The sequence below is a fragment of the Sphaerodactylus townsendi genome, linkage group LG04 (assembly GCF_021028975.2).
Source record: "Sphaerodactylus townsendi isolate TG3544 linkage group LG04, MPM_Stown_v2.3, whole genome shotgun sequence".
Lineage (NCBI taxonomy): Eukaryota > Metazoa > Chordata > Lepidosauria > Squamata > Sphaerodactylidae > Sphaerodactylus > Sphaerodactylus townsendi.
The window spans coordinates 67,613,808-67,638,351 of NC_059428.1; the positions used below are offsets into that span (position 1 = coordinate 67,613,808).

General features: G+C 38.8%; 2 protein-coding genes across 9 annotated transcripts in view; one reads left to right on the plus strand and one right to left on the minus strand.

Moving 5' to 3' along the window:
- Nucleotides 1-443: 443 nt before the first annotated feature.
- Nucleotides 444-8,029, minus strand: LOC125432227 (phosphatidylinositol glycan anchor biosynthesis class P). Of its 5 annotated transcripts, none has more exons than XM_048495698.1 (5): nucleotides 7,904-8,029; nucleotides 6,631-6,731; nucleotides 4,233-4,305; nucleotides 1,986-2,104; nucleotides 444-707 (listed from the first exon to the last, which is right to left on the minus strand). In XM_048495698.1, the coding sequence occupies exons 2-5, from the start codon at nucleotides 6,710-6,712 to the stop codon at nucleotides 577-579; spliced, it is 405 nt and encodes a 134-aa protein (XP_048351655.1). In that variant the 5' UTR covers nucleotides 6,713-6,731; nucleotides 7,904-8,029; the 3' UTR covers nucleotides 444-576. The 5 variants fall into 5 exon arrangements, with proteins under 5 accessions (XP_048351655.1, XP_048351657.1, XP_048351656.1 ...); XM_048495700.1 differs by lacking the exon at nucleotides 7,904-8,029 and adding an exon at nucleotides 7,766-7,896; XM_048495699.1 differs by lacking the exon at nucleotides 7,904-8,029 and adding an exon at nucleotides 7,593-7,725.
- Nucleotides 8,030-8,052: 23 nt separating this feature from the next.
- Nucleotides 8,053-24,544, plus strand: part of TTC3 (tetratricopeptide repeat domain 3) — a 76,687-nt gene continuing 60,195 nt past the window's right edge. The window contains exons 1-13 of one of the 4 annotated variants that reach the window (XM_048495683.1): nucleotides 8,053-8,175; nucleotides 10,519-10,606; nucleotides 11,471-11,516; nucleotides 13,386-13,524; nucleotides 14,483-14,570; nucleotides 14,873-14,926; nucleotides 15,621-15,744; nucleotides 16,704-16,789; nucleotides 18,122-18,216; nucleotides 18,923-18,985; nucleotides 21,009-21,063; nucleotides 22,302-22,464; nucleotides 22,542-22,590. In XM_048495683.1, the coding sequence (XP_048351640.1) occupies nucleotides 10,529-10,606; nucleotides 11,471-11,516; nucleotides 13,386-13,524; nucleotides 14,483-14,570; nucleotides 14,873-14,926; nucleotides 15,621-15,744; nucleotides 16,704-16,789; nucleotides 18,122-18,216; nucleotides 18,923-18,985; nucleotides 21,009-21,063; nucleotides 22,302-22,464; nucleotides 22,542-22,590 (1,040 nt within the window). In that variant the 5' untranslated portion in view covers nucleotides 8,053-8,175; nucleotides 10,519-10,528. Of the gene's footprint in view, nucleotides 8,176-8,211; nucleotides 8,615-10,518; nucleotides 10,607-11,470; nucleotides 11,517-13,385; nucleotides 13,525-14,482; nucleotides 14,571-14,872; nucleotides 14,927-15,620; nucleotides 15,745-16,703; nucleotides 16,790-18,121; nucleotides 18,217-18,922; nucleotides 18,986-21,008; nucleotides 21,064-22,301; nucleotides 22,465-22,541; nucleotides 22,591-24,544 lie in introns of those variants that run through there. The other 3 variants (XM_048495686.1, XM_048495685.1, XM_048495684.1) reach the window with 3 other exon arrangements.

Sequence of the window (24,544 nt, forward strand, 5' to 3'; positions counted from 1 at the left end):
AGATACCTGTGTTCAGTTTCCTCAGTTTTTATTTAGAAAATAAGCTCTGGAGATGTTGTTCACAAATGTGGATTTTGCACAGCATACTTATAATGAGTTGCAATCGTTACAAATTAATTCATTTTTCATTTACAAAAAGGGAGAACGTGTTCATTTATAACGATTGCAACTCATTATACATATGCTGTGCAGAATGAGCGAAAGTAAGAATACAATAAAATCGTCACCTTATTTTCAAGAGAACAATTATACCGTTCTGAATTTCAATGGAACTGCAAAACCTTAAAGAAATGTATTATTATAGCATGGGAGAACTGACAGATTCTGACTTGAGCACTGATGATACTGCCTGAATTTTTCCATATATGTGGGAAACCAGCATGGGCACACAATGAAAACAATCTGGTTAATGTTGTAGTATGAACTGAAAGAGATTTCTGAGCTTGCATTTTGCTAGCTATTTATTTATTTATATATACTCTTACTAAAATAAAATATTTGGCACTTTAACAAAAGAACATTGACTTCAGGAACATAATTTCTTTTCTATACATTTTTAAAAGGTATTTCGTTACATCAATTTCGACTGCAAACCACTCTGTTAGTCAGGAAAAACATTTTGTTTACTTCACTAATGGGAATATCCCTTAATGCAGGGATGGCTTCTTCTTGTGGTTTCTTCTGTTTCTGATTTCTTGCATAGTGGTCTGTAGAAAATGCAAAACCATGTCATCCTTTTAGCTTACTTGAGACAATAGTTTTATCATTGAAGTAAATATGCTGTTTCCAGCATCCATTCCCCAAATCCCTGAAACACTTCAATCCAAACCACATCTTAAGCTGACTTTTTGGCTATACAAATGTTACGAAAATAATTACCAAATTATACATTCAGAAGAAGATGACATCATCCTTTTGTGGCTGTACCACTTCTGGATGCAAATGAGACATTAAAATTGAATGTTCCATGGTTAAAACATTCTCATTGTCAAACAATTGGCCTATCTTAGCCATCTTTTAGAAGAAATTAATTTTCTGCATGGAAAAAGGGTGTGTCTCCCCCTTTAAGCAGGTAAGTAACTTTAGTGCCTCATCCCACATAAAATGCATTGTTCAAGATATTTTTAGAACCTTGTTCTGAAATAATGTCTTTTTGGAAGACTAGCAAACCTAAGGAGGGTTACTCCAGTCTAAAACCGATTTATTTCAGTGGGCTTAGACTGGAGTAACTGCATAGGATTTCACAGCAAATTCTCAACATTAAGAAGCAGAACTCTCTCAGTGACTGCTCTGCTGAATAATCTCCCACATTCAGCCCTTAAAACAATTCTGCAAAGTCTACCAATTAGAATAGCGTATTTCATTCATACCTTGGTTTCTCCCCAGTGGGAATCTAAAGTGGTTTACATATTCTCCTCTCCTCCATTTTATCCTCACACCAACCCAATAAGGTTGGTCAGGCTAAAAGCATGAGAATGGTTGAAGTCATCCAGAAACATGCATGGCAGATTGGAGATCTGAGCCTGGGTCTCCCAGATCCTAGTTCAGCACCCTAACCATGACATCACACCTGTCCAAGCACCATAGTCCAAGGAAAAAGAAGCACAAGATAGGAATGATAACAGACCGCAGTCTGTTGGTAGAATACCAAGATAACAAAGTGGAAAGCATTTTCCTATCTGTGTGCATAGTTGCACATTACACAAAGCAGTTGGTTACAAATGCAAGTTTCTGTAGATACAGAAAGTGGAAGCGGGAATGGAAGCAAAAGCACCAGGAACAGGAGTTATAACTTTTATGACTATAGTAATTTCAGCTTAAGATCATACCACAGACAAACAATATTGTATGCTTTCACAGACTCATATATTTAACTGGCCTTTTAATGTCAAATTAAACTACCATAAATATTTACAATGCATAACCAAGTACTTATTGGACAGTGGAAGAACAAAGAACAGTAAATTATCACATCATTAGGTTACCTGTAATTGTGTGTGTGGAGTTCAGTGGAGCAGTACTCATCATGTTAATTCCGAAGAGAAGTATATAGCCTATTCCCACACTAACTGAAAGGTACACAGGCAAAGCAACAGCCCAGAACCTGCAATATAATAACCTTTTTAGGTACTGTCACGCACATGCAAACATCCCGTAAAAATGATTTCGGTCCCTAAATGAAGCAAGTTATGGAAAAGGACAATTGAATTGATAACACAGTTGAAGCATCTTTCTTAAAAAGAGTGACTTAAAGCACCTGGGTTTCTTTATTTAGATAAATATAACAAAAAGGAGACACAACATATTTATAACATTATGGAAAAGTTATGCATGGTATGAAAATAGACAGATTTTACTTTTGCAATGCTAAAACCCAGGGCCCCAATGAAATTGACTGGCAGTTGGGTTTGGAATGGATGAAAGAAAATTATACTTTTGTCATGCATTACTCTTGTCAACTATGCATAGCTTAATTTACAATATTCATTGTCACAGGATAAAGCAATAGCCACTAGTTTAAATGTCTTTAAAAGAAAGGGTCTCCCATTAACTACAATAGCTTAATTGATCCTCAGTCCAACAGTTCCCAGTTATAGGATTTCTGGAGAAATATGGTTGATCTTTCTCGGAAACAGGATGTTCGACTAGATCCTTTGCTATATTAGGGCTGTTCTTGTTCAAATGCAGTCTGTATAGAGTGCTATCAAGTTGCAGTTGACTTATGGAGACCCCCAGAAAGAAGCTTGAAGGAATTTTTTTTAACATTCCTGTTTATTCCTTTTTTATTTTATTTATTTATATTTCGAACTTGTAGGCCGCCTCTTCCCCAAGGGGCTCGAGGCGGCTTCCAACATGGCTGTTGACAATTAGTATAAGTCATTCCAATTAATTAAATTAGAAGTATCTAGTTTATCATATGAAATTTGAACCTACTCTTCTTTCAGCTTTTATATGACTTCTCATCTACTTTGATTTGGAATTGTCTTGATCCTGCTAAGGTGACTTATCGTGTCCAAGGTGTCACCAAGTCTGAAAAACTGTTGATTTTGTTATTCTTAAAGTGTTCTGATCAGGGCAATACAGCCATGAAAATCTCTGAAGTGGAACCAAGTGCATCCTCACTCTCCCTCCCTTTTAAGATGGTATGTGAATGATGCCTTTAGCTCCCAGAAAGGGATGCAGATGCAGGAGGAGAGATTTCTATGTGACTGATAGTATTGTAATCAATATTTATTTATTTTATTATTTCGGCTTTTATACCGCCCGATCCCCGGAGGGCTCCGGGCGGTGAACAGCAAAAATTCAGAAACAACAGGAGCAAATCACACATACAATATAAATATAAATACATAGGCTCCATCTCATGTCAACAATAAAATAACTTAAAACCAGCGAAAACAGATTAATACATAAAAAGCATAAAAAGCAGGCGTCCAACCTCAAATTTAAAACCTACCCCCAGAAGAAGGGGGGGACGGTAGGCCCCTCAATATGAGGGGACCCTGATGTAACAGCCCCAATAGGGAGCGGTAGGGGGCACCACATCAGCGGCTGGACACTCCAAAGGCCCGGTGGAACAACACAGTCTTACAGGCCCTGCGGAACTCACCCAGGTCCCGCAGGGCCCGGACAGCTGGAGGAAGGGTGTTCCACCAGGCCGGGGCCAGTGCTGTAAAAGTCGTGGCCCGCGTGGAGGCCAGCCGCATCATCGAGGGGCCATGGATCACCAGCAAATTGGCCTCTGCTGATCGCAGAGGCCGAGTAGGGACATATGGGGTGATGCGGTCCCGAATATGTCATTTTATACATGTAAACCCTGATGATGTCACTATTACTATAACCAAACTTGCAAGTCCTTGCTCTAAGGCCATTGCCAAGAAGTTTCTATAATGATTTTAAGGTACAATTGATTGATCAATAAATCTTTATCTAGAATTGTGACTTGAATCTGTATGTTATTACTGGAGTGTAAGACTCCCTCCATTGCAGCCAAATTTTCCCCATCAGGCTTTCCAGGCAAGTGAGAAGCAGTAGTGGTTTGCCATTTACCTTCCACTACAGAGCCTTCTCTAGTGGTCTCCCAACCAAGTATCAATTCTGCTTAGTTTCTCAGATCAGGCTACACCATGCTGCCTTCCCTCCCAATGCTAAAAATACAACATGCTAATTCCTTGCATAAATTAAATGTCTACCCCCCTGGTAACATCACTGGGAGAACTGTTTCAACCTACTTTTGAGGCCAGTATGTTAACCCCAATGAAAATAGCCAGGATTCAGGTGTGTAGGCCCAAACAAGGTATAGAACTACACAAGAAAAAACAAAAGAAAAGTTAGGTATAATGGTGAATATAATTTCATGACATAGTATTTATTTTTCTAGGAGCCAAGCATGCATTTAACCTGACTGCCATTACTCAACACAAAGTCCCTCAAAGAACTTACTTCTCTTCTGAATTGATAGTAGTTGAATATCATATGCTGGTTCTTAATATTCATATTTAACCCACTGAATGCTGGCTGTATTTCCCCTTTTAGTACTAATTAAAATATTGCTGTAGTGTTTTAAAAATCAAAGAACCTATATGTAAACAAAAAATCAAAAAGTGGCCCAAGATATAACTGTTCTATACAATTTATGCATTCTGATTGCACATTTACTTAAAAGCAAGTTCCACTGACCCTGGTCTCCATATATAGAAGAATGACATTATATAATCAGATGTACTACTTCAGACTGCATGGAGGATCCCCTCATGTAAGATATTCATGTAAATCCTATTTTATAAAAGGCAAGGTATATTGGCATTGACTTGTTTTTTAACCAGATGCACAGATATGCAAGCAGAGAGGGTAGGCTGCTTGCACTCCTGTTTAAAAAGTGAGTCATCGCCAACAACAGTTTTCTGGATGAGATTCACCAGTCACAAAAAAAAACCAGCACTGGCAGGAGGAGGAGGGTGGCAGCAGCAGTAGCACTACTGGTGCCAGGAACAGCCTTACAAGCAGTGACGGCAGTAACTCCTCGGAAAACAGTAGTCAAGCCCCCCATTTGCCTGTCTGCCTGCCTTCCGACCGGGGGGGGGGGGCAGCAGGGCCAAGGAAAAGGGGCAGCAACCAATGCCTGCATGTGCTGGTAAAAGTAAGGAAGAGGTGGGGGTGGGGCGCACTAAGCACTGCTGTTGTTTTCTAGTCCCCAGTGCATTTTTTCTCACAACAGGCTTGTTAGTTTCAAAATAATAGCATAATCAGGCCTGTGGCCTCACAAGCTATGTTAGTTTTCACTAACAGGGAATCAGTATAGTTTGTGTGTTAAATACCATAGGGAACAGTGTGAAGTACAAAGGTCTACCATTTCAGCATTCTGGCACCTCATACAGCAGCATGTATAAGGAAGATTTTTTATTATTTATTTTCTTAACTTATATAGTCTATCTTTCTCATTGATACTCAAGGTGGATTACACAGTGTAAATCAACACAAACAGCAGTGACATCAAATAAGCAATACAATAGAAACAATCCACAAATGACAGATTTTGAATGCAATCTATGTACAAAAGTTGACAAACTAATCACAAAAATGTATAAGATGTTATTAAAATGGAATACAGAAGATGAGGTTAAATCGGTAATGATTAAATAGAAATTTTGGCTATGATATTCTGACAGAACAGTGGGAAAGATCATAGAAGCTTGTTACAATTTAAAAGAAAACTGTTCTAAAATTATATATAGATAGTATTTAACACCAAAAAAATTGGCAAAGACATACAATAAACTGTACAATAGAATTAAAATTGCAGAAATCTGAAACCAAGAAGAAACTTTAAAGTATTAACATGACATGTAGAAATTACATAATATAATGTAATTAATAATAATACACCCAGATAATAGACGCCGCCACATACTGTAGTCTGGTAATTTCTGCTTCTTTAAAACATCTTTCTGAACTATTTTCATATAATCATAAACTGTAATCATATAGCCTTATTGCCCACGTAAGAAGGCCCTCCTGAATAATTAATAGCTCACAGAATGCCAAAAGAGAGGGAGCCTTCCTCATCAGTCAGGCCATTCAAACAGGTTTGGGACTGCAACAGAGAATGAACATGCAACGGCAATTGTTGATCTTGCCAGTCTGCAGGGTGGAAATTGCAGAAGGCTCTACTCAGATAAGCAATTTACTCCCAATTATGATTAGGACTGTGGCTGTACCACTCATATGGGAACTTTAACACATGCTGAATAATGTACTTCCAGTCTATTTGAGCAATCGTTTGCAAGTGGATTTTGCCAATGCAAAGTAAAATCCAGTTGCCAAGTGCAATGAAAGTGGATTGAAAGTACATTATTCAGTATGTGTGAATATACCATGACAAGTCATGATTCCTAAGAATTTGTTTTTGTTTCTTTACCACCATATTGAGTTTCAACTCCCTCTAGTTTGAAAAGCAGTTATTCTTATTCTAGGTTAGAGGTCATTATAATATTGAATGTGACACATAATGAAGGCAGAGAACTCATGAGAATCCTCTTCTGTGGCCATCAAGGACTGTGATGGACTGCAGTTGCCACACTGGAATGAATACTGGATTTACTAGATTGCTCAATAATTAAATGTACTCACTAAAGACAAATTGGGAGCCTAAGTAAAGAACAAAGCCATATATAGCTCTTTCGGGCAGTGGTGCTGGTGAGTTTTCAACCATGCTGGTAACTTCTTTTTATCTTGGGGAAAAGAACAACAATACAAGATTAGTAACCAGACAAATGGAATATTAGATTACTCCTAGCTGCACCCAGAGCAAAGCAAATCCATATTGGTTTACTGCAAAAAACCAAACAGGACTGTAATAGCACTTTGAAGTTTTTGTGGACTAGTGCTCCCTTATTAAATGCAATGTAGTGGGTAGACATGTATCTTTGAAGTATGAAACAAACAAACCAAACATTAAGGGCAAGGAATTCAAGGGCAAAATCTAATTGGGTAAAATCCATATATACCCAGGGAATACAGAGACCATTCACAATAGCAGTTACAGGACATTTTTCTATTTATGCTAGAATAAAAGTATGTTAGTTTTTAAGGACTCCTGTTTATTTCTGCAAATATTGTAGACACTAAGAAGACAACCCTAAGACAATTAGCATGTTTGCATTTACACTCCAAGAACTAGAATTACAAACCTGGAAATGATCCCAAGCTTTCGTTAGTCCTTTGAATTCTGAAATATGTTTAACCGATTCCAGCTAGTTCCTATAGTCTCCATTCCCCCATCCCCCTTCTGCTAGAATTAATGCATTGTTTTCAAATGGGGAAGATGTGACCAAAAACACACGTCCATCTCTTGGACCTTAAGTCATATTAAGCCAGGTCACTGGTGAAAATGTACATTTCTTTCCTGGGCTCTTCTCCGCATCAACAATATTTACATGACATAGACCTAAAGAGCCTCTATTGCACCTTCCCGTTTTTCCAAGGTACACAATTACCCAGACAGTTGATACTTAAACTCAGTATGCTCGCATCCGCTGAAATACTATGTACCCATACGTTTTCCGCAGTGTTGCCATTCTACTTCAACTGACCTTTATTAGGCATATCAGTCTTGTCATTCAGGCTATATGAGGGAGGTTTTGATACTAGACAAAAACATCCAGGAAACGGCACGTGCAGCTTATACGCATGTGTAATGGACATCCCCCGTGATTGAACCACAGAATTAGAGAAAAATAAACCCTAGCATGGTACCATAGCAGACCTTATTAACACCTCCGGTTGAAAACTAAACTTTTTTCCCAGGATGGAACATGTAGCTGGGTTTTCACTTAATAACGAAACTGGAGGCAAACACTATGCCATTCTAAACCCATGGCGAATCGAGTCTTTCAACGTTTACCTGTAGCTTAATCAGTGTGCCACTCTAGGATTCCTCTCTGTGGCTGAGCTGGAAGAGGGCGGAAAGGAAGGAAGGAAAATGTAAGCACAATGAAACAGGCGCCTTCCGGTTTTTGGAGTGTGGTGACGTTAGCACAGTGACTGACTAATGAGGAGGCAGAGCAGCGTGGAGGGCGGGCTGTCCGACGTGGTAGCTTAACTGTGGCTCCCGAGCAGAGAAGTTAAGTGGCGAATCAGCGGAGCAGCCGCGGGAGGGTTCGGCCGCCGGCCTGGGTGAGAGCAAAAGTGGGCGCGTGAGCGGCGGTTGGGCGCCGTCGTGGTCCGGCCTCCCCCCAGTTCCGCACTGTGTGCGAGTTCTTTCCTTGCTTTTGCTTTTTCCGAGGCCTCCCTTCTCTTTCCGATAGTGCGCAAGAGGCCTCTTCCCTGCCATATGGTTATCAACCTCCAGGTGGAGGCTGGAGATGTCCTGGAATTATAACTGATTTCCAGCCGGCATAAATTGCTTAAATACTTATTTGAAACATTTATTCCTCTTCTCTTGGAGAATATGGCTGTTTTGGAAGAGGCACTGAGTGGTATTATACTCTACCGAGGTCTCTCGCCTCTTTAAAACGCAGTCACCCGGACTCCACCCTCATCTCCAGATATTCCCGAACCCGGAGTGATGATAACCCTCTGATTGGCAAACTCTGCAGTGTGGAATCCGAAAAAGGTAGCCGCGTTAATCACAACCCCGGAGAAAAATCCAAGAGGCTGGTGCGATCTTAGAGACTGAGGGATTTGTTCTGGCAGCGGCTTGCATGGCGCCCTTGGTTAGATGCATGAAATGTTGGCCTTAGGCAGCAGGGAATGGTCCCAGGGTGGTGGTGTCTCTTTAGGCCCCGGCGTCTCCATAGGTTGAAAGTCATGCTTTTTGCATTGCAAGTTACTTTGGAAAATTGATTTCCTGAGGCCGGGGAAGATGAGAAAAAGTGCATTTGCGAAGTCATACGTGGCAACTTCCTTCCTCCCAAGGCCCCAGTTCTCGAGTTTGTCTTCCGTGTAGGCAGTGAGTGTGGTTCCTGCTCTTGGGCGGTTGTGAACCTGTCTTGCTGGCTTCTGGTTCTCAGTTGTCTTATCTGGACTGCATCAAGTTCCCATCAAATCAAGATTCTCTTGATCACATAAACTGTGCTGTGTATGTTGGTTTTGGCCAGGGATGCCAGCCTCCAAGTGGAATTTGAGGATCCCCTGGAATTTCAGCTCATATTCAGATTACATAGATCAGTTCCCCTGGAGAAAATAGATGGTTTGGTGGATGGACTCTGTGGCATTGTACCTCTGTGTCATTGTAAAGGACTAACAAGAGATGGAGTCACTGCCCATCTTTAGATCCCCAAAGTTTACCAACCTGGATCTAGCAACCCTAACCCCACCGCCTGCCCATGGCAAGCAGGGGGTACCTGGTAACCCTAGCTATGTTGAACTGAGAACCTTATTTTTGGCCATTTCCTCTGCTTAATTATTCAACTTTGAGTAGTGGTTGGGATTATTTTTTCAGGTTCTGTTGTGTTTAACAGATGTTTGGTTGGCAGAATCTAGCAGATGCAGCTTTTCCCAGTGTGGAGATATAGCAATAGGGAATGATTAATTTCTTTAATTCCACCTACCAGGCTCTTGTTGCAATACCTTGCCAGATTGCCATTGTTTATTATTATTATAAATAATAGTTTATAATGTTATTGTGGCCAAATATTCTATAAACAACCAACCAATACAAACTGCATTAAAAACTGCAACAAAGAAACAAGAAAAAATGTGCACAGGTATTGCCGTTAATGAAACAATATGCAATCAGTGGAGTGAATATCATATATATCATGTAAAATATAGAATGTGTGCACAAGATATCCAGTTTTTCATTGGACTGTTCATTGAGAAACAACATTTGAACATTTGCTCAACATTACCGCCAGCTTTGGGCAAGCTTAAACAAACCAAGGTTCTTGAGCCTGAATCATCTCAGAATGGATTCTTGTCTACGGTAGTCTGCAAGAGTGGAGACATGTAATTTCATCCTAATCTGTTTAAGCAATTCTACATCCAATCAATCATTATATACCACTATCATTAAATGTAATTATTGGTCTCCAGCCTGCATAAACATTCCAAGGGACCATAAACAAAAAGGGAAGCAGATCCTCAGTGCATCCAGCAACAGATATCATCTCTGGCCTCCCCCTTTCTGTCCTGTCTCCGACCACCCCTTGTTAGGAGGCAACAGTGTTGTTTTGTTTTAGATTAACCAGGACTCAGTAAAGTGGAAGTTTAATTATCTTGGTTTAGTGTATATATTCAGTTTTTAAAGAATTTTTCTACATAGTAGATAATTGTTTTGTGTATTATGTTGGAAACCTCCTCAAGCCTGAGAGGAGAGAGGCGGTATAGACATCTAATAAAATACAGTAATTCAGTATAGTCAAAATACCAAGAGAAAATATACTTGTGCTTTCAATAATGTTCTGTGATATAAATATTATTTATGCATTGTGTAAAACTTTTTGGCAGGTTGTGTTATAGTGGCCTCTGCTCTTGCAGTATTCCTCAGAGGTTTTTTTTTTCTGTTTCCTTTTTAAGATCATGCAGCATGGAGAGTTATACATTTGAAGCACAAATTGATGACATCATGTTGTATGGTACTTTTGTTAAACCGTGTTGTGCACTGGTAAGTGATTTAAAGGATAATGTGTGATTGTCTTGCTTTCTGACAAAACTTTTTAACTAGCTATGCATTTTACATTTCCCATTTTCAATGTGTACATCTTTTATTTGCACAACAAAGGTGTTGCATGTTTGGGGCTACAGTCAAACCCTTTCCTAAGCTGTGCCAAAAAAATGAATGTCGAGTTACTTTTGAGCACAGATACCAGATGTTCACATTGCAGCACTGTTGGTAATACTAAGTGTGCTGCCCTAAATTTTCTAAACCAGAAAAATGGAGACATTTGTAGCAATTAGAAAACTGTTTCTTTTGAGATACCAATACCTTCTGGGGAAAATTCTTTAGTGTTCGTCTTGTTAATTAGTGCAGCTTTCTATTATGTATTTCAAAATATGTTTTATAATTAGTCTCAGTCTGTTTTCTGTCACTACTTAGCAAATAAGTTGATTCATTTTATTTTTGCGCTGTAGTAAATGAGCAGGGCAATTCTATACAGGTCTACTCAGAATCCTATTCAGGTCTATTACTGGGTCTTGCGTGCAAAAAAAGTATTATTGTGCTGTAAGTCCTCCTTTTGCAGTAGTTAAATAGCAGATTCAGCTTTAAAACAAAACAGGTTTTTCAGGCAATCCTTTTAGCTTGCAGCGAAGAACTGGTTGGTGGGTGTGTGTTCTTCAGCAAGAAAGCAACTTGGGGATTTGGTGTGTTTCTATACTAATTTCAGGGAAATCATATTCTGAGAATAATGTTCAAAACAAGCTGTTGGATCTGATAGTTCATTGTTGCCTAAATGTGAACAGATCTAAAATTTTGTTCTCATTATTTGCTTTTACAGTGGTAACTATAAATCTCTGTGTTATTTTGTAGGCTTGTGAGAAATTTGAAAAGTGTTCTTCGAAGAAATACAAACCAGGTACATAAACTGGCAATGCAAGGTGAAAGAGATCCATCTTTAAACTTTTTGGGCTTCTCACGTTGCGGGAAAGCCCTGTGGAGGGGGTGAGATGGTGCCAGAGAGGCACTATCCTCACCTGTCCGTCAGGTCTGGATTGGGCTGCTAATAGCCACATTATGTGCTTTGCTTCTCTGTGTACTGATAGAGCAGTGGTTCTCAACCTGGGGGTCGGGACCCCTTTGGGGGTCAAATGACCCTTTCACAGGGGTCGCCTAATACCATTTTATATATACCAATTTTATGGTTGAGGGGTACCACAACATGAGGAACTGTATTAAAGGGTCATGGCATTAGGAAGGTTGAGAACCACTGTGATAAAGTAACATAAAAGCTGGTGTTGATGCTACAGCAGTGATTCAAATCTGATTATGTGGTGTCTGTTACTGCTCTGTAGTAAATAAGCAAAACACTGCACCAACGTGGCCCAGGGCGTTCTGGGGGACAGGGTCAACCTTAGTTGTTGTTTTGTCACTTCCAAACCCCACCATTCACATGGATATGTACCCAAAATGGCATATGGTTCTCTTAATCTCCGTTTTATCTTCAAAGCAACCTTGTGATGTCAGTTATACTGACAGTGTGGTAGGCCCAAAGACACCCATCAAGCTTCCATGGCAGAGCGGGGTCACCCAGATCCTAGTCTGACCTTTTAACAACTACGCCATGCTGTGAGTGTCCCTGATTTATATAGACATTGAAAAAAGTACTTTTGTATACAACTCAAATAAAATTACACCAAATTAACTAGATTATGTCCAGACTTACCCTAACTAGACACAGATCTCTTCCACACATCAGAAATGTAACATCTTGAGAGTGTTATAAAAAGTGTTTGGGGAAGAAATTCGCACAGCTCTCTCTCCCAAAATGTCTTCAAGATCTTTTATTTCTCTCAACCCAGGTTTTTCAAAAATCACTAAACTAGTGATCCCATTTTCTGAAGATGGGTTGAAGATGTCTCTGGCTTGCCTGTGCAAACAAAGCAGACAGGAGACACTTTACTTCTCCCGCATCCCAGCTCTTATTTTCATTTTCGCTGCAGTTGTGCCTACCGTTTTCTGCCCATCAAGCTTCCATGGCAGAGCGCCCCTTAATGGCATCAAGCTTCCATGGCAGAGCGCCCTTCTGCCCTTTAATGAAGTTTCCCCTCAGAGATTTCCTCTGCCTGCAGCTCATCAGCATGTGATTTCATTGTAAAAAGTACATGAATAAAGTTTGTTTTCCCTGGCAATCCCATGCAAGTGTTTTTTCCTTTTTGTTTGTTTGTAGGGAGATATCTGCAAAACTATGCCAACACAACAGGAGCATTTGCAAGATGTACATATTTTAATTGTAGCTTTGCAAACATCTCCCTCAAAAAAAAGGAAAAATGACACTTGTGTGAGATTGCCAAGGAAAACAAACTTTATTCATGTACTTATTACAGTGAAATTGTGTGGGAATGAGCTGTGAGTAGAGGAGATGTCCGTGGAAAATCTTCACCAAATGGCAGAGATATGGAGAAACTCTTCAGCAGCACACAGAATGACTGGCTCAACTATGAAACTGACAAGAGCACCTTTGGGCAGGAAAAGGAATCATTTTGGCTGGCGATCCTTTTTTTGTCCACGAGAAGCGAACACAAAAAGTCCAAATGGATCTTTTTAAAACATCTGCATGGCATTTTATTTCTGCTGTGCGGGAAAGACAGTCAAATCACTATAATTATGTAAAAAGAATGATTGTTCAAGAAAGACAACAACATGGTTGTGAAGATTAAACATAATTTCTAGTTATTAAAACCTTGTTGTGTCTCATTACCCATATACATCCTTATTTTTTCTTCAGATGATATCTGGACAATATGGTGTAATAAGCCTGTGTGTGAGCTTCACAGATATTGTGATGTGATTAAAATATATACCTTTTGGCCATTTTTATTTGAACGTAGACGTAACCTCAATGAGAAATTTAATGGAGATCTCAGGTAAGTGGTTTTGTTTTTGCATTATTTAAGCTTCTACCTTATACTCTGTACACATGTATTTATTTAAAATCTATTTCACATTTTTTGGACATACTCTCAAGGAATCTTGCAATAGTATATAACTGCCAATATTTCTGTTGCCTGTCAATAGCAAAGCTGAGAAGAGCTTTGACTTTCTCAAGAATGAATGCCCTTCTTTTGGTGCTTTTGGAGGGCAGGTATAAAAAAGTGCCATATTCCAATAGAATATCAAGGACAAAGTTTAAATTATCAAACATATGATCATGGAGTGTCCTATATATGGTTAATTACTCCTTTATTTAAAAATATGAAAATGTCCAATGAGGCATTTCGTTGTATGGGAGCATAGGTGATGTGGCTATTATCAGATATAAATGATTCTGTTACTTGGTTCGTGGCAAAAGGTATAAGGGCAATAATTAAATACTGGAGGAATAACAAGTAACACATTTTATTCCTTTTTCTTCTTGAGTCTGTGACTGTATGAGCAATACTACATTGAATGAGATAGATTAGTGTAATAGGGTTGCATAATAGGAGATTAAGGTTCTAAATATATTGTCACAAAATCCAGCCTTTAGCAGGCTATCAGATTCAAAGCATAACGTTTTTTACATTTTAGAACATCAGGTAAATTAAAAAACAACAACAATGGGAGTATTAACAGTAATTCCTGTAACCAGGTCATGGTTTCAAGTGGTCATGTTAAGTTCTTGTTTAAACACAGACTTGAGTTATTGATGTTTAATATATTATTTAAATAAATTGAGAATGCCTACAGTTTCTGGTATACTTCAAAGCCAGGTTGCAGATACAAGTAAGAAAACCTGAGTGTTTCTTGTGTAGAATCAGAGATTTGACCATATTTTAAGAACTGGCTTTTTGTTGTTTGTACATGTTAGAGAATGGCAATTAATGGAAATTTACTTAATTTCAGCGGAACTCACTTCTGTGAGCTAACTTTGGAGGGCCTGAGTGAAATGGAGACTTTAGAAGATGTTACTGATCTGGCCAAAAGATTCGCAGTAAGCTAGTACTACTTATCTGAAATTTTAGCTTTTGTAAAGCAGCATAAACATTAATTGGTTAGAGATTTTTTTTAAGTTACAGTTTTTTGTCATTATTTCTGATTTGCATCGCTGAAGTTTTATTTGCTTAGCATTCACAGTGGCTCTGGTCATTGCATGATTTTATAATGAGCTGTTTTAGCAAAATTCTTGTTAAATTAGAATGGGGTAGGGAAAATGGATAGAATGAGCTTTTTCTTCTTGATTCAGCTGGCTTATGTTCTTAGTACAAAAGATGTGTTTTTTGTCCTTTCTTCCAGAACGTTCCACATTTCATCAAAGGATTATTTAAAATTGGGAATGAGATAGACAGTGTAAGTTTGTTTGCAACTCTGTATTCAAACACTTAAAATACTTTTTTTGATTGTCAGAATGTCCACCCAAAGTGTTTTAGATGCCCAGCATGTATAACAGTTTGGAGATTTTGTTTTGTTTTTGTTAAGGCATAGATATCCAGAATTAAATGAAGATCTATGTAAATCACAGGAGCCAACTTAAAACCATTGGATTTAAACAAAGCTTAATAATCCAGTGGCTGGTTAAGAGTTCACCCCAACATAACAGGGAAATTGCCTATCTTTTTGTGCATAGAGTTGAAGAGTCTGGATTTTCTTAGAGGTCTTTTCATTTTCTTAAGCAGTAGTTTACTGTTGACTTAGAATAGTTCTGTCTAAAACAGTGTATCTCTTTTTAGGAATACTATAGTAATTTACTGTTTATGTTGGTATGATCTCTCAATGGGATGGTTAAATTGTGTTTTTTTAAGAGAAGGTGATATTAACTGTCTTTTTTGTGCATGAAAGAATAAAAATATGAAGTTTACCAAAGTAGTACTATGTGTATCAGTGCAGACACCTTACAAATGGGGGCATGCCTTATTAGCAGTGCATGTGGCACAGTGCATGTGGCACATGTGGCACATTTCTATGTGCTTGTTTCATTTTAAGTGCTATAATGACTATTTACATAGTTAAAGTGACAGTGGCTCCCTTTCTTCATGTGAAACAGAGAGTCTTTAACATTGCTGATGCCTTTGAATGGTTGAGGTATGCAGAAGACATTGGGATTTTGCAGAAACTAGAAGCTCTTGGAAATTATTGCTGGCCTTTTCTAGAAGCCTTTTTTGCTGCATGTAAGTATATATAAAATGTAGAATAGTTTGTGGGACAATGACTGTTCCTATCCTTTTCTGACCTTACTTCTGTACAAGTAACTGTTATGTTTTATTCTGACCTCAATTTAAAATGATTTTTGTATGTCCATGTAACTGTAAAGAACAGTTTTTTGCATACTTATGTTTTGATACCCTACAACTTCACTTGTTGGCCAATATTCTGCCTCCTTTTAAGTTAAATTGCAGTGAAATCAATTTAGTAACTATAGCATTTTTCCAAATGTACATAATCAAACCATGGTTGTTACAAACCAGTGTTTCAAATTAGGGATTGTAGCTTGTTTGTTCATTACTATTTGTATTTGGGTGCTGTGTGGTTTCCGAGCTGTATGGCCGTGTTCTAGCAGCATTCTCTCCTGACGTTTCGCCTGCATCTGTGGCTGGCATCTTCAGAGGATCTTCAGAGGATGCCAGCCACAGATGCAGGCGAAACGTCAGGAGAGAATGCTGCTAGAACACTGCCATACAGCCCGGAAACCACACAGCACCCAAGTGATTCCGGCCGTGAAAGCTTTCGACAATACTATTTGTATTAATTGTACTTTGTTGTGACATCTGAATTCAGTAATGACTCTGTCAGGTAGTGCCATTTCTCACAGCTGTCTAATGCTTACTGTCCAAATCTGTGGTTTTCAGACTAGGATCTGTGAGAGTACTCAAGGGTGTCCACAAGTCTGTTAAAGTCATCAGGTGAACCCATCTCATGTCAATTTTGCTAACGTAAAGAGGAAGGAAAGCACACTTTGTTAAGGGGTTGCCTGTGCTAGCATGAGAGACAGAGAGGGCTTGGTGGTCTGTGTATGTTTTTTAGTTAGAACGGAGGTCCTCAGGTTGCTAGAATTTGAGAACAGATGCAGTAGTGGGTGGGTTTCAGTAGTCAACCTGTTGCCGTAATTTTGATTTTCTTCTCTTTGCAGACAAACATTATATAAGTAAAGTTGTATTGGAGGATTACAATTTAGTTGAAGAATTTGAATCTCATCACTGTGAAAATTGCATAAAGGCAAGATTTTTTTTCATTTTGTCATCATGTTGCTGGTTAAATTGCAATGTAGAAGCACCCTTTTCCTGTTTTCCTCTTATTGTAAACTAATGCATTTCAAACACTTGAGAGAGCCATTTCTACCAACATTCTATTCTTAATGCACAAGTTCTCATACATAGACTCCTTTACATGGCTCTTTCTGCTGAATTGATTAGAATTAGTGCAGAAGATTTCCATTTGTACACTTTTGAGTATTGGTAGCATTGAAACGTAATGTTTAAATTCAGAGAATTGATCGCCAATGTGCTATTTTATCATGTGTCCATCTTCAAGATGCAAAGTTAATCGAAATTTTGAAGCTGCGGAGAAAATAAGCAAAAACAGAAATTTGGGGGAGGCGGAATTGAAATATATGCAATTCATACTTTTGTATTAATGCCTTAAAGGGAAAGAGCAAATAATTTGATGAAGGGGTTACAGAAGAAAGTGGGAGTGCCACACAAGTCCTTGTGGGTTTCCTACTATGCAAATGGGCCTGACCGAGTGGTCAACACCACACAACTGGGCCACAGGTAGAGGGGGTGGGAGCTGGAAGCTGAAGATGGTTACCAACATTACTTGCACTTTAAACCAAGATTCTTGAAAATATATTTCTATAATAGACATAAGAATTATTAATTAGTAGTGCTGTATGTTGTTTTACAGAAACAATTTATATTGCTGGGGTGCTGTGTGGTTTCCGGGCTGTATGGCCATGTTCTAGCAGCCTGAAGATGCCAGTCACAGATGCAGCCGAAACATCAGGAGAGAATGCTGCTAGAACACAGCCATACACCCCGGAAACCACACAGCACCCCAGTGATTCCAGCCATGAAAGCCTTCTACAATACAATTTATATTACATATAAATATTACATAAAATATTATATATTTTGAGTAAAACCTTACTTTTTATGTCACTTATTCAAAAAGGAAAGAAATTCTAAGAGTTTTTCCAGAGTTCACCCAAATTTCCCAATTTTTCTAATGGGAAAATTGAGCAAGTTTTAATACTTTTCATATTATACATTATTAGTGGAAAATAAACTTGGAAAGCATTGCATGCATTCGAAGAGAGGATATTTTATAGGAGTTTTATTTTTCCATTCTCTAAATTTCCCAAAACAAATTTTGTTGGAAAAAGTGAGGGGGAGGGGGGAGATCTTCATGGAAGGAGGGGCTTTCGTCTGAATTTTATTTCTTTTCCTAGGCCTTCACATCTCTAGTCCACCTTACTTTTGACTTTTTAAATTCAACAGGAGAATCAGAACAATTGGAGTTAATTTGAATTTTTCACATGTTTCATTACAGAAAAGTAATGATATGAAAAAGAGAGGAAATGAAGAATTTGCTAAAGAGAATTTTGATGTTGCTATCACCTCATATACAAAAGCCATAGAACTTTGGTAAGAGCTAAATTATGGATTAATGTGTATTAATGTAATATTAGAAGTCTCCTGTTCAAAAAAGAAAGTAGTTTCCTGAGGGATAAGACTTTGAAAATATAATGAAGGGTAGGAAGAATACAGTTCTGATGTAAGGCATATACATACCGGTAGTTCTAAAGAGCTGCAGGATTTCATGGTATTTTAGTGTTCTTTAAATAGTGACAGGATTTGGCTTCTCCTAAAATTTCTTGTTTGCTTTTAGTTGGCAGTTCTTGACAGTTCTTTCATTAGTAGCAGCTTCTAATAGCACAGTTCTAGCTTCATTGAATTTTTACCAGAGTTTTCCAGTTACAATTTTAAGCTGCCTTAAGTTTAAATCTATACGTTTTGAATAACTGAACATGTATCTATGCAAAATGTGTTTATTTAGAGTTTTTAATGCCAAACTTCCTGCAATGTAAAAAGCCAAAGAGTGGGTCCCTTTTCTTACTTTTGCCAGCCTTTGCTGTATTTTTAAAAAGACTTCCTTTTAGCACAGATACAGGAAAGTTGAAAAGAAACCTGTCAGAACTGAAACAGTTTTGGTAGCCATGTACCTGTCATACAAATGAGGGGATAAAGCTAACTTGGACCTGAATATATCAAACTATAAAAATGTAAAGTAACATTTTTTGTCATTTAAGTCATATTTCTTTAGACTATAAACTGCATTTTGCTTTCTAAGGCCTGAGAATCACTTCCTTTATGGCAACCGGGCCCTCTGTTTTCTCCGAACAGGACAGTATAAGTAAGTACATCTTTCTCTCCTTAGAGTTCCAAGATTTGAAATTACCTGAATAAAATAAAAGTCTGCTTTTAAAACTCAACTATATTAAGAAGTTCCAAAAATAGATATTTGATTTGCATATGTATACTGTATATATATATACTGTATATATATATATATGCACCATATATATATGCACCATATATATATGCACCATAGCTAAAAAAAATTTTTGGATGGTCTCCCTTAAAAGCAAGGTAGATCCAGTGGTTTCCAGACAGCTCTTGGCCAGCAAATGCATAGACGATCTCATAGGCTTCAACACTTCTGAGGCCTGGTGCGCTGATAATGCAGTAGCTATTGGGTGTTCTCTTACATGAGCTAAAGGCTAGTTTGGTCTATGGCTTACAGTGGATTAGGAAACTCTGAAGCCCAAGGGATGATAATTCATATGATGGTCAATGAAAACATGAACCAAGTTTGACAAAACACAGGCTGCAATGCCTTGGAAAGCCTACTCAGTAGTGGTGAAAACAAATGCTTTTCTTACATCACGTTTTCATAAAGAGCTAACTGCTGATGCTGTTTAGGACTTAAGAGTCCTGTTACATTCTGGTCCCTATGCACAGTAATGGAATTCTCTTTTTGTTGCTGTGACCAGTTTACTAAACACTGTGTGTGCATAAAATTGCTCACATTAGATCTGACAGACTTCATTCATATTAATAGTTCCACTGGTTGTTCTTGAGCACATATCTCATGTGGATAGCTTCCCTTGTGAGGGTTACTTGGGGATGTGAATACTTGTCACTCGTGAGATCCTCTGGAGCTCTAATGGGCTGATAAGATGGATGAGGTCCATTATCAGTTGCTTCATGTAAGATATAGTGCTCCCTGTACTTACTTAGACTATAATAAAAGGAGCTAACTTTGGGTAGCAAGATTCTGACTAATTAGACTAATATCCTTTCCACATCTGTCTATATTCCTAAGGATTGTGGTGTGGCAATTGTAGTTCTGTTTTATTTGAAGCCAATCAGCTTACCCAACATCTTTAGTAAACTTTAGGCCAGGCAGTTATTGGATAAATTTAAGAGCTGGCCTCTCTAGGCAGGGAAAGTGATAACAAATGGTACTATTTTCTGGACAAATTGTCTACTTTAATCTGGCTTAGTGCTTTGAATGTGGAGTTAGAATCTAACTCATGGTTAGATTCTACAACTGCATTAGTTAGTAGCCTTCTGGTGGAAGAGATGCCATATTTAGCTGAATGGCATTCTGTGATCCAGCTCATAGAAACATGGAAGAGGTAGGCACTTCCCTGCAGAAGACCTTCCTTCCTGAATAAGTTCTATTTTGTTGCTGTTGAACTATTTCTCCCCCTACCCCCCTTGCTTTTCAGAGGTGATGGGGTTTTTTAGCTTTATTATGTTGCGTCTGTGGGATCTTCCTCTTTCTCAGTGATCTCTTGCCTTCCATCTAAAATAGGCACTGTCCTTGTCCTGTATATGAAGGTATCCCTTTGTTTATACCCCAGAATGGGAATGTAAGATGAATTAAAATCTGCCCCTCTTAAAATGGGCAGCTCCAACCAACAGGCTGGGTGCCCAACTGCAATGGCCTGCCAATCCCAGGGAGGCTTCCCAGCAGTGTGGGGAAGATTAAAGTGCAAAAAAGTCTCCCTACCGCTGAGAAGCACCCGTTTCTAATGGCATGAGTCCAAAGCCCAGCTGTTAGCACAACAGGGACAATGGCTGGGAGGAGGCTGACTAACATTGGCTCCTTCCCCAGACTGCCCGGGGGATGCAGGGAAGCAGGGATGCAGGGACACTGGCATGGCATCCAGTGCCATGTCCCACCTCTGGGGAGGGGGCCATGGTGACCCCCTGCCAAGAGATTTACCTGTCAATCAGTGTGGTCCATGCCACTCCCACCGGCAGATTCAGATGGTTGGATGGTTTGCTTTGATTGGAATGAATTGGATGGTTGCTTTGATTGGAATAAAATCTTTTAAAAAATAACTAGTGACTGTTTCTGTTTTTAGAAAAGCCTTGGGTGATGGGAAAAGGTCCATTATTTTGAAGCCCAGTTGGCCAAAGGTTAGTGAAATTTATTTTGTAAATCGCCTTCTATGGTAGCAAGTCTGAAACATTAATAGTGCAGTCCTATGCAGTGTTGCATCACTTCTATGTCCACTGAAGTCAGTAGATTTAGGAGGAGTAACTCTGCTTAGTGTTGCACTGTAAACTTCACAAAAATTATCCATTCTCTAAACAGAAAGCTGGTAAACTTCCATTATTGAGCTAATGTTGTTGATGATCATACTGTGTGAATTCTTCTGTGTGTCAATGGAAGAAGGGGTGAAGATGTCCTGTTCTTTAAGAGTTGTTTTCAAAAGTTACGGTCTGCTATGACTATTTAGAATTTGAATGAATATGTACTAGATTTACATTGCGTATCAAATGAACCATGTTTGAATTAGCTGTGGATTTGGTGGTATTTTACCCATGCATACCGTAACACACACACACACAGTTTAAAAGAAAAAAATACATGTATGCAAAACTCTTTAGGGCTGATTCTGCATGGGCCAAAAACAGCGGTGTGAAAACGGTGTGAAAACAGTATAAACCCTTTTACACCATTTTCACACCGTTTTCACACTGCTGTTTTTGGCCCATGCGGAATCAGCCTAGGATTCTTGAATGAAGACCTTGAAAATTAAATTCCTATTTGAAGTGAGTTTCCACAACAGGGACTATCGTATGGGAAAAATAAATTTATTCAGCAAATTGTGAAATGTTAGCAAAGGCCCTTTCCGCACGGGCGTTTAATGGCGCCCTGGGGACGGCAAAAACGCCGTCCCCAGGGAGCCATTCGCACAGGGGGTGCAGTTGCTTTGCAGCTGCGCCGCCCTCGCATCGCCCGACCGGTGCGAAGCTGGCATTTCCCAACCTCGCTTGGGGAGCAAGGTTGTTTGGAAATGCCAGCTTGGAGCCGCTGCCTTGCGAATGGCAGTGGCTCCAAGGCGCCCTCCCCCCCCCCCCACTCCCACCCGTCACCTGGTCCCTGGCCCTCCGGCGCGTCGTCGAGGCCTGAGGACACGCCCCCCTGCCCTCCGGCGCTCAAGCAGGCGCGCAGGGCCGGGGGGCGTGTCTCCAGGCCTCAGCGACGTGCTGGAGGGCCAGGGACAAGCTGGGTTGGCCGGCCGATTACGGTCCCAGCGTCGTCGGGTCGTCGTGGATTACACTGACCCAACCCCTTCCGCCTCCGTTCGGAAGTGGCCTATGTTTCTTGGTTTGGGGCTATTAATAAGCATTCTATCTATCACTTGTAGGGGCACTACCGATATTGTGATGCGCTAACACTTTTGGGAGAACACAGAAAAGCACTGGAAGCCAATGAGAGAGGTCAAGAACTGTGCAGCGAGAGTCCTGAAGGAATTAAAGATCTGATTCAGCAACATGAGAAATTAAAAAAGCAAATGGAGGACATTAGAGGTAATGTTTCTTCTCTGTACAGTAAAATGCTATATTACCATGTTTAGTGAGTTGAAATCCGTGTTTTATTTTTCCAGGTGTGGAGCAACATAAATACAGAATAAAGAAAACAGTATTTCAGAAAAAGTAAGTTTAGCTTCAAAATTACTTTATAAATCAGGTTAAATAAAAATTTAAATGTTCAGATACTCAAAATAATATTCTATTTTGCAGTTTTTCCATAAGTAATATTATGGTACAAATGGACAAAATAACGAAATATCTCTTGCTGTTCATTAGCATGTTTAAAGTGTATTTAGAGTACTTAGAGTTCTTAGGATTGGGTATAGAAACTGCAGTTTTTGGGTAATTGTTCCAAACAAATATTGAGAGGGAATCCTATCACTTTCCTATGTACCCTCTAACTCCATTGACTTCAATGGAACTCTGCTTAGGATTGCAGTTGTATTGTCATTTCTAAGCTGTACCCTGTAGTTTGTGTAATATAGTCTATACGCATTATATTTTTTACAGTATAAGCTAAGACACTGTCAGCTTTGAGTATAGGTTGTGGAGAGGGAGAAAAGGATAGCATGAAAGAATGTGAGCCAACAAAGCTTTTATATATTTACACTTTAATTACACCAGTTTTATTAATTTATGTATATATTTTGTATCTGTTAGTGAATGCTAAATATACTTCTATGACTCTGTTTTGCTGGCAAGGTTCTTAACATTTGAGGGTTCTTCACATTTGAGGTAGACTCATTTGACACCATCCACTTTTCTGTGCTTTAAATGTACAAGAATCTTGATTTCTAGTTATATATTTGTATGTGCTTCAATTATATATGTGTTTTTAATTGCGAATACGTTTCTCTGACATGCACGCCCCCATTCTCACTGATATTTGTTCCTCTAGAATGCTGCAGCCCAGAGGGTGGGGGCCAGTCTGTTTTTGAATGGGAGATAGGAAGAAAAAGCCCTGCTTTAATGGAGATGTTTTTAAAAAACCTTAGAAGTGTCTTCCAGAGTACTGCATTGTTAGGTGCTTCTAAATTTGAGTCTTTTCTCTGCTTACACAAAAAGAGTTCCTTAACTGAAGAGTTAAGGGGGTTGGGTCTGAGTATAGATTTGCAAAGGAACAATGGAATTAAGGTCTTTTTCTTAACTCTGTATGTTTATTTTATATCATTTTCCTGTGAAGAAGATGCAAGTTATCTCTGCATACATAAATTCACAGTTTTAAGAACTGCAAAACCAAACATCTGTGATAATATTGTCTAGACAGAAAAATTGTCCAAAATCTTGCAGAAACCACTGGAAGAGTTGGACTAATGAAACTATTTTTCCAAAAATGTAAACATTGCATGAATATACAGCCTCACCCTACATAATTAAAAACATCCTTATTTTATGATGAACTATAATGCATGTTAAATAGAAAACTATCTTTAGACAGATTTTTCCTCAAAAAGCATTTTATTTTTTTTACAAATCCGATTTAAATTTTAAAAAAATTATTTTTCAAACAATATTGTTGATTTTTATCCACCCTGCTTTCTTCACAGGCTGTGGGGGGAACAGTTTTATGGGCAGCTTTCACAGTGCAGATTTGAACAGCATTCTGTAGCTTCCACAGTTGGAATGGGACTATATTCTCCTCCTTTAAATAACTAAGAAGCTTTTTCTGTTTCTATAAATTTAAGCCCAGAAGAGAAAGTGAATTGTAGCCTGTTGGCTTAGAGGAAATTATAAAGGCAGTTGACTATTTGCCACCCTACTTTAAAACATAGTCACTCAAAATGTGACAGGAAATGGTTGGGATGATTTGCGAGGACAAAGACAAAAATACTGTGACACATTAGTCATGCTAATGGTGCAAGCATCACGTACGTTTGGTCTGAGTCTACTAAGTCTACTGAGTCTACTAAGAGATCAGATGCTTTCTTGTTGTGTTCCTGCCATTTTGAAAAAGGATACTCAGTCTTCTTGTAAAATGGGGTAGTATTTCATACTGTGTATAATTTATTTGTTGACAGGATCTATTCAGATATTGTGCAGGGGTGTTGTTCATTTTACTCATAAAGAGAAATTATGT

Excerpts from the sequence above, each read along its gene's own strand:
- LOC125432227 (XM_048495697.1), bottom strand. The coding sequence starts at position 7,704 with ATGTCCATTACACATGCGTATAAGCTGCACGTGCCGTTTCCTGGATGT. Across the intron at positions 4,306-7,592 it reads GACTGATATGCCTAATAAAG|TTCTATACCTTGTTTGGGCC; the intron begins GTCAGTTGAAGT and ends TTTCTTGTGTAG. Across the intron at positions 708-1,985 it reads CTCCACACACACAATTACAG|ACCACTATGCAAGAAATCAG; the intron begins GTAACCTAATGA and ends CATTTTCTACAG.